This window comes from Triplophysa rosa, linkage group LG12 (assembly GCF_024868665.1).
Source record: "Triplophysa rosa linkage group LG12, Trosa_1v2, whole genome shotgun sequence".
Taxonomy (NCBI): Eukaryota; Metazoa; Chordata; class Actinopteri; order Cypriniformes; family Nemacheilidae; genus Triplophysa; species Triplophysa rosa.
The window spans coordinates 14,346,384-14,355,541 of record NC_079901.1 but is presented as its reverse complement, the minus strand read 5'-3'; the positions used below and the strand labels follow the sequence as shown (position 1 = coordinate 14,355,541).

The 9,158-nt window shown below is 38.8% G+C and overlaps 2 protein-coding genes across 2 annotated transcripts; both read left to right on the top strand.

Annotated features, from left to right (window-relative positions):
* Nucleotides 1-502: 502 nt before the first annotated feature.
* On the top strand, nucleotides 503-1,324 carry LOC130562559 (cholesterol 25-hydroxylase-like protein 1, member 2). The gene has a single exon (XM_057347639.1). It carries the CDS (start codon nucleotides 503-505, stop codon nucleotides 1,322-1,324), a length of 822 nt encoding a protein of 273 aa, XP_057203622.1.
* A 671-nt stretch (nucleotides 1,325-1,995) lies between these two features.
* On the top strand, nucleotides 1,996-8,045 carry tspan3a (tetraspanin 3a). The gene is made up of 7 exons (XM_057348672.1): nucleotides 1,996-2,166; nucleotides 4,089-4,280; nucleotides 4,405-4,479; nucleotides 4,749-4,850; nucleotides 5,305-5,457; nucleotides 5,548-5,631; nucleotides 6,995-8,045. The coding sequence occupies exons 1-7, from the start codon at nucleotides 2,101-2,103 to the stop codon at nucleotides 7,085-7,087; spliced, it is 765 nt and encodes a 254-aa protein (XP_057204655.1). The 5' UTR covers nucleotides 1,996-2,100; the 3' UTR covers nucleotides 7,088-8,045.
* Nucleotides 8,046-9,158: the final 1,113 nt, after the last annotated feature.

The following is a 9,158-nucleotide window of genomic DNA, read 5'->3' as shown; positions in this document are numbered from 1 at the left end:
ATGTGTGATCTTTTAAATATATCAATTCAAATAATTGGTACATGACATACAAAATAACGCTTAATATAGCAAGCTCTTTAAAAATTATTTGAATAAAATCTTTATGTTGTAATCATTAACACCCATTCTAAAAGCGTATAACGTACTGTGGTTTGTCGTGGATGCCCTCTTGTGTTATGGAGTAGAATTACGGTTCAAGTACTTCACAAAAATAATTATGTCCATAATTTCAGCTTCAACACTACTTTGATGTCTAGTATGTAGAGGAAAGTTTTCTGAGAGAACATTTTCACAGTTTTAAAAACATATGGTTCACAATACTCCCCAAACACTTAAATAATTTACAAAAGGAAGGTATAATATTTCAGTGCAATGTCATACCAGGCACCTGAGCCTGTGCAACACCAAGGACAGAGGAACATTTAGAAAGCTACACAGTTCTGATTCTCTGAAGGTTTTATTTGCTATTAAAGTAAAATTGTTGACTAATATATGTAAAAAAATGACTGTGTTTCATACAGTCTGGGAAAGCTGCCAGCAAAGAGACTCGTTTTTACAGCCTATGTGGGATTACCTGCGGATCAACCATTCTGGCATGCTTCGATCTCCTCTCTTTCCTGTGATTCTAACCGTAGCATCATACTTTGTTCTTTGTCTGCCCTTCCTGGCATGTGACATTATGGGAGAGAAGTGGCCTGCTATTTACTGGTACAAGATCCAGCCTGGCAAGATGCCCACACCTGCGATGCTTCTACACTGCAGTGGAGTTACCCTGTATAATCATCTACTCCTGGTGTTGCCTGCAGCAGCAGCACAGTGGATGTGGAGACCTCCCATTCCTCTGCCTGAACAAGCACCTACATTACTAGAACTTGCAGTTGGGGTGGTTGGGAATCTTCTGCTCTTTGACTTTCAGTACTTTGTTTGGCATCTGCTTCATCACAGAGTGCCTTGGCTCTACCGCACTTTCCACAAGGTGCATCACAAGAACACGGCCACATTCGCCCTCACCACGGAGTACTCTGGGGCTTGGGAGACATTGTCATTGGGATTCTTCGCTGCTGTAAATCCAATGTTACTTGGAGCTCATCCCATGACAGAGATGCTCTTCCATATTCTGAACATGTGGCTGTCAGTGGAGGACCACTGTGGATATGACTTCCCGTGGTCCACCTCACGTCTGATTCCTTTTGGTATTTATGGAGGTCCAAGCAAGCATGATGTACACCACCGGAAACCTAATACCAACTTTGCTCCACATTTTAGCCACTGGGATAAACTGTTCGGCACTCATGCTGATTTTAGTTTTGTTAAAACTCATTGATAAACAAGCATGCATGCAACTGTATATTACATTTCTATGGTTGACTACCTCAAACCTTACCACTCGAGTTCTTATAAACTGTAGATGGATGTCTGGGAAAGCAATAAATAAATGTATCTGAAAATAAGATGATAATAATTTGTGCTTTTGTTAAGAAACAAAAGAAAAGAAAATCACACCAGAAAAAAACGTGAGAAGAGAAGGAAATAAAACCTCAACCCTGTACAGTGTATAACTGTAAAAGGAAGAGGCTTTGCATTTGTGTGAACTAAAAAAAAGGAATGCAAATCATGCTGTGAGTCCGTCATCTAATGTTTTTGGTTGTTTGTCTTATTCACATTTTAGTATTTAAACATGTTTTAAACCATTTCACCGTGTTGTTTATTTCATGTTATCGAAAGTTTAAATGGATTGAAAGCTCCGAACACGCCTGCGAACATGTTTGTTTACTGTCGCAGCGATGGGCAGAAAGATCGGTGTATGACGTCAAATTACCGCGAGAGCAAATCGAAAGCGGTGAAAGCGGTTATCTTGAACTGTCGTTATCGCGGTACTTACCACTCGGTCTGCGCAGCGCCGCATAAACACGAAAATCCCTTTAAATGTTGAGCCGCAGCCAATGAGCGTGAGTCAGCTGACCGCTGTGGTGGCGCTGTTCCTGGATCAGACTCGCAAACACACAGCAGTGGTATGGCAGTCAGGAAACGGACAGCCATTTTATAATCCGCAGCGTTTCTGTGCTATTTACAGTTTTAAAGCATTTATTCCATTTTTCAATGATGGGTCAGTGTGGGATCACGTCGTCCAAGACCGTCCTGGTTTTTCTGAACCTGATATTTTGGGTAAGTTGGAGGTGTTTGAGGGTGAAATTTAGGAGTGCGTCAGTGTTGTCATGTGGATGGACACAGTCAGGTGTCGAGCAGCTGCATTATTGCACACACTCCTTTATATCATTGTGCACTTCTAAAGAACTAAAATGCACGCAAACGTGTTATATTTGACGTGTCTGCTGTTTTTGTGTCGTGGCATTTAAAAGTTGGTGCGTATTGCGTTTGTTTACATTTCATACCGATCGTAATGAGTCTAACGTTACACTAAGAAACCAGAGACAGTATAAAATATTGATCTTTTATTTATTACGCGCTGCTGTTTGTAAATAGAAATTATATCTTTTTTGTCCTGCAGCCGTAAAACAACTGCGGGTATTAGTTTATTACTTGAAATATTAAATCCTATCTTAGTCATTTTTATAGGACGTAAAGTTATAGTGAACAATTGCCAGCAAACACAAACCATATTGTGATTTTTTTATCATTTCCTCTGGCGTTACTTCTGACATAACTAGGGCATTTGTGGCACATTTTTTCATATAACGTTAAGACTTTGAGCTCTGGAATTTCTAGAAACCCTACTCCACCTATCAGTTTGCTTTTCTTGTCCTGGAGCAGTGGATTAATCCCTTTAATCTGGGCCTGAGTGAAGTTTGGAGTCTTGTGACAGATATAGTATGACACTTCTGTCCTATTCTTTATTTAGGGATCATGCTGCTTGATTCAATCTCCTCTTCATGTCACAGCCTGAGGGCTTTACTATATTCACTGGCTCATTCAGGGGGGAAACTAATTTCTGATGATCTGTAAAAACAGAGGAATTATTTGGTTGTTTGTTTTGTTTGTGTGACTGCTGATGTTTATCCAATCACTTATTCTTTTTGTTCACCTTTAGTATTGGTTTTCTTTAGGGATGCACCGATATGTAAATTTTGGCCGATGGCCGATAATTCCTTAACATTGGAAGCCGAAAACCGATATATTGGCCGATATACAGTATCTAAATATTACTATAAAATTCCCTAAAACTGAGACAAAAGGCAAAAAGTGGAAAACTGCTTTTATTTGAAAACATTGACTGCAGAACACAACGTAACCATTAGTTCACTTTTTTCCCCTGAAAATCATGTACCAAGCCTACTTTACACTAGTTAACCTTTCTTTAACCTTCCAAACTTTTCTGGTATATTTTTTATTTAATAAACAAATTATAGATGCTCTTCCAGAGCAACCCAGAAAAATGTTCTCAATAGCCACATGTCTAACAGGTCTCAAGACAAAAAGCATTCAGACATCAGTTTGATTCAAGCAATATGCTTTTGTTCCTATAATTTACACATTCATAAATACTGTATCTATATACTAATCCTACAGCAACAATGTTTTGCTAATAGCAGTATGAATGATAACGACAGAAAGACAGTACTGGACTGGATTTTAACTGTGAGCAGCGTGCAACTGAAGTTTAACCATAGGCATATACCAATACCAATAACATTACAAATGACCATTTATCGGCCGATACCGTTATGGCCGATAACTTATCGTGCATCCCTAGTTTTCTTGTCATTCAACATTCCAGTATCTTTGAAAGACTTACAGAATTATCATTTTTTGATAGTGTACGTGACAAAGTGCTTATTTAAGAAGCTCAATTGACAAGAATTTGTGTCTGCCAATATTTCCTGAACTTCACTTCTTTTATGCTAATGTCCTTGGCATTAAATCAATCAATCAATCAGTCACGTAACCACATTACTGTAAAATTGCCATGGAAGCTGGTATGGCGTTAAACAAACAAACTACATTACTGTAGGATCTATAACTGAATTAGGATCATACATAACATAACAAAATTGAAACAATTTCTCCTGACATGAAATCACAGCAAATTTAACATTTGATTCACTGACCCTGTCTTTTTTCTCCCGTAGGCCGCTGCTGGTATCCTGTGTTATGTAGGAGCCTATGTGTTTATCACATATGATGACTATGACCATTTCTTTGAGGATGTGTACACACTGATTCCAGCCGTTGTCATCATCGCTGTTGGTGCGCTCTTGTTCATTATTGGACTGATCGGATGCTGTGCCACTATTCGAGAGAGCCGCTGTGGTCTGGCTACAGTCAGTGAACCATTCTATGACTCATTCTGCCATAAACATGCACTATATCATAGCTTTCATCTTAACTAAAAGCGTGTCATTGACACGATTTGATCTTGTGCTTCTTGTATTTTTCTCTGTGCAGTTTGTCATCATTCTTATGCTGGTGTTTGTCACTGAAGTGGTTGTGGTGGTGCTTGGCTATATTTACAGAGCGAAGGTGAGTCTTGTGTCTAAAGAACATTAGTATTTACTATTAGAGGCGTGCCTGCATCTCTTTTGTTTTATATGAAAGCTGTTCTCACTTTGTATGTGCTTTGGACTGCGTTCAAAGCTTAAACAAGGCAATCGGTTTGTAATGTAATACATGGGTTGTAGGCTGTTTAGGCATATTTGTTTAGCTGTGTTGTCTTTGGCATAAAAGTACACCATTGCATCTCCTCCCACATATGGAAAGGGATGAGTGATTAACAGTGGATTTGTTTTTAGGTGGAAAATGAGGTCAATCACTCCATCCAGAAAGTGTATAATGAATACAACGGCACCAACACAGATGCCCCGAGCCGTGCCATTGACTATGTGCAGAGACAGGTGAGAACGTGACATGAGTTTACTTAAAGGGATAGTTTACCCAAAAATGAAAATTCTGTCATCATTTACTCATCCTCTTGTCATTTCAAACCTTTGATTTTTTTTTTTCTTCCGCAAAAAGAAGATATTTTGATATAAAAAGAAGATATTTTGAAGAAAGTTGTACCCGAACAGCACTGGCCCCCATTCACTTCTATTGTATGGACACAAAACCAATGCAAGTGAATGGGGGCCAGTTAACAACATTCTTCAAAATATCTTCTTTTGTCTTCTATTCATACAGGTTTGAAATGACAAGAGGCTTAGTAAATGATGACAGATTTTTTTGGGTGAACTATCACTTTAAGCAATTCCATCCGAATCTGTAAAACAATGTTTTAGAGCAGATAACAGAACGATTTTCCGTTCCTGATCCTAGTAAAATGACCATAATGTCCATTTTTCTATTTTCAAGCTACATTGCTGCGGAATCGCCAACTACTCTGACTGGAAGAACACTCCCTGGTTCAAAGAGTCTCGAAATAACAGCGTGCCACAGAGTTGCTGTAAACCCAATGTGAGCAACTGCACCGGCTCCCTCTCCCGCCCTGGAGATCTCTACCCTGAGGTGAGAGACGGTGTGTGGGTGTGTAGCAAAGCCTGCATGCACTTAAAAACACATCCGAGTCTAAAATTGTCTCGCGTTGAATTACTTTAGGGTTGCGAGGTATTGGTTGTGAAGAAGCTGAAGGAGATCATGATGTACGTCATCTGGGCTGCTTTGACGTTTTCTGCAATACAGGTATGCTAACCGTGTTGAATGCTGTATGTATTTAGCTTTAATAGTGGTGAATGTGTGTAAAGGTAAATAAGCAGTCACACTTCAGTGTCAGAGGTCTGAACTAAAGAAAGTGGAGCTGCTGAATCACAGGCTTTGACATTCATACAGCTCCAAATACCCTACGGGGTGTAAAGGCAAATCCAGCACCTGCCTGTAACATCACATGGTGATTGACTCAGCTGTCTGACAAACAAAGGAAGAAATGGAGCAATAGGGGAAATTGTTCTTGGCAAAAGTCTGTGAATTACGACAGCTGTTCTCTGCAGTCGTTTGGGTGTTTGTTTCCTCCGAATTGTTTATTGATGCACAAAAGCTGTTTCTGTTCTTTGTCTTTCAGAATAAATTTGTTAAATAAACTAGTAGGAAGCAACTGACAGTTTTTTGAGAATGTGCGTAATATAAGATTTATTTTTTTTGGTTAAAAATAAAGCAAAATAAAACAAAAATGTGGTAGTGAACGTCAGGCAGTTTTCTTTACCTTACCCCAATTAACACCGGTTAGCTTTCAATAATGATTTTTAGGTTGAGTCGTCAGGCAATATTTTGTGAGAAATGTCAGTTTGACGTGATTTGACATAAAGACATGATAATAAATGGACTTAAAGTAACCAAAAATGTTTTTTTACTCACCCTCAAGTTGTTCCAAAGCTGTGTCAATTTCTTGGTTCTGATCAACACAGAGAAAGATGTTTGGAAGAATGCTTGCCAAACAGTTCTTAGCCACCATTGTAGGAAAATTTGCTTTATAAATTTCTTTGTTCTGTTGAACACAAAAGAAGATATTTTGAAGAATGTAGGACAGCAAACAGTTCTGGGGCACTTTTGACTACCATTGTCATTTTTCCTACTCTGGTAGTCAATGGTGGCCAAGAACTGTTTGGTTACAAGCATTCGTCCAAATATCTTTCTTTGTGCTCATCAGAACAAAGAGGTTTATACAGATTTGGAACAACTCGAGGGTGAGTAAATGATGACAGAATTTTTATTTTGGGGTGAACGGCCCCTTTAAATTCTTGAATTAAGTTTTATAGACAAATAAATGACATAATGTAAACTATTGTTGGTGGACAGTGATTGGAATTTTTATATTCCATAATTTCAACCAAGTTTCTGAAACGAGAGCTATAGAGCTGGCAGTTTTTACTACCATCGATAGCTGTATTTTTAGATGCCTGTGATGTCTGCTTTATTTTGTGCTGATGGCGGTGCTGTGGTGACATTGTCTTATCATTTATGGACACCACTCAATAAATTATTAAGGTGTTGTAGTAGAGTTGTTGTGCTACTGAAATGAATGGTAAACTGTGAATGTTTTTTCCTGCAGATGCTGGGGATGTTGTGTGCCTGTGTGGTGCTGTGCCGTAGAAACCGGGACCCAGCCTACGAGCTTCTCATCACTGGAGGGACGTATGCATGAACAAACCATACCAGACAAACTTTTTCACGCACATACACACACACGCAGACAGACATGCACGCAAACACACACACACACACACACACACACACACTGGGCTCAGGGTTCTGTCAGTGTGAGGTGGCACACTGGATATGCCCTAATTTACTTCTCTTTCTACACACCTTACACAGGGTTTGCTCTCACAATGCACTGGTGATGGGTGAAGGAGCTTGGTTATTTATGTGCATCTCCACAAAATGGGTTTTAATTTAACCTGTTTTTCTCAAAGGCGTTGGGCTGAATTGCAAAATGGCGGACAACCAATTGTTAATCCCAATGAGAAGACTTTAACACGTAAATCTTTTTACCTGTTCTCTTGTCTCTGTTATATGGAGTGTTGAGAATGAGCATTATGGCTTGACAGATGCCATTGTGATATGGATAATATGTGGAATGTGTGCTTTCCTCATTTGTTAGTTTGCACTATGTGTATGTTTTAGTTATGTAACAAATACAGAGATGACCATGGTTGTAATGGGGTAATGATAGAATGATGTTTGAATAGGATCGTGGTACCCATCACCAGTCTGCAGCACAGTGGCAGTGTGAGAGACAGATCTGGATTGACTACACAAGATTGCTTTGAAATGTGGGTCCAGTGGCACAGCTAAAGTGAACTAGACGTTCACCATATGTTCAAATTGGGGTTCACTCCGGTTTACATTTAAAGTGTAAAGTTGCTTTGGGGTATACTCTACATGCACTACCACCATTTACTGACTTTTCTTTATTTCCACCTTTTTCCATTGTTACGTGTGAAGATTACTATTGTAGTAATATGTAGAATTCAAAGTTAGTTTGTAGGTATGTAGAACAGGGTCAACCTTGTATTATTTTAAATGAATGTAAATAGCGGGGGAGGAACAATGATGTAAGCTTGTTATTTCGATCTTAAAATAAATGTTTCATAAGTTGACACCTGTTGAATTGTTTCTTTTCACTCATGAATTACGTTGGAATGTATGAATTTCAACTTGTCCACTCAACTTTTAACTTGCGTTTTAAGTTAAAGCTATTTAAGTAATATAACAGCATGTCGCATTGCTACACCCACAGTCTTGGTCTCAGACTTGAGGAATTACATAGTGCACAGGCATTCAGACGTGCCATTGATGGTTCAATGATGCATTGTTTGGGGGGCTTTCTACGGTCAGATGAGCCTGAACTCTTTATAGTGTGGAACAGGGTCAAAGTTCAGACCTTTCCCATGGAGGGGGATGCGTTCCATCTGCTCGCTGTTGCGGTCATGCTAAATAACATACTTCCACTCTTGAGTCTCTTTTTTAACATTTATGTACTTTGATATCAGGGTATTAAAACTAGTAGGATAAATAACAACAATTTTCTGTTGAAAAAATCTGTATGTTTCATAGGTTTCCTGTTTTTCAATACCTTAATCATTATAACTAACCAGGACCTCATAGATTGAAACAGGATCTCTGAAACAGCAACGTGAGCCTCTTTAACCAGATACTCGATAAGGAAAAAGCTTGGTGTTGGTTTACTGTGTGCTGGTTTTCATCAAATCTCTGCATACATTTTAAATGGGCCTTTAAAATAATTCATTCGCTCCCAGGTATTGTTATTTTCCTGTTTAGCATTTCTCATTATCATTTGTGTTGCACTCCATGAAGCAAACAACTGAAGCACTAAGTACTTGGTTTCCATGTTTGTGACCTTAGTGGTGACTACATTCATGGCTTAGCAATTTTGTGTAAAAGCACTCACAAACAAGATAGAAAAAGTCTTCAAAAGTTTGCAAACATTCTTTAACTTCCATCCAGGACCGTGCTGCTTCACCACATTGGAAACTTGAGACTGGAACAAGGAAGGTGAGTCTGTTAAAACTTTTAGAACGTTGTGCCTGGTACATTTCAGTACTTGGGTTCTATGAATACTCACTGCTAAGTGCTTTTCAATGCTGTTGTGTCTTCAGAATGTTAAAAGAATAATGACAGCATTCAAACCAATCCAAATAATGTAAGGAATCATATCAGTGCATCACATTATGATAAAAGCTCACTTAAAA

Bases quoted from the DNA above. Each gene is read 5' to 3' on its own strand.
- LOC130562559 (XM_057347639.1), top strand. From the start codon at position 503: ATGACTGTGTTTCATACAGTCTGGGAAAGCTGCCAGCAAAGAGACTCG.
- tspan3a (XM_057348672.1), top strand. From the start codon at position 2,101: ATGATGGGTCAGTGTGGGATCACGTCGTCCAAGACCGTCCTGGTTTTT. The intron at 4,480-4,748 runs GTGAGTCTTGTG...ATTTGTTTTTAG, and splicing joins GCTATATTTACAGAGCGAAG to GTGGAAAATGAGGTCAATCA. The intron at 4,851-5,304 runs GTGAGAACGTGA...TCTATTTTCAAG, and splicing joins TTGACTATGTGCAGAGACAG to CTACATTGCTGCGGAATCGC.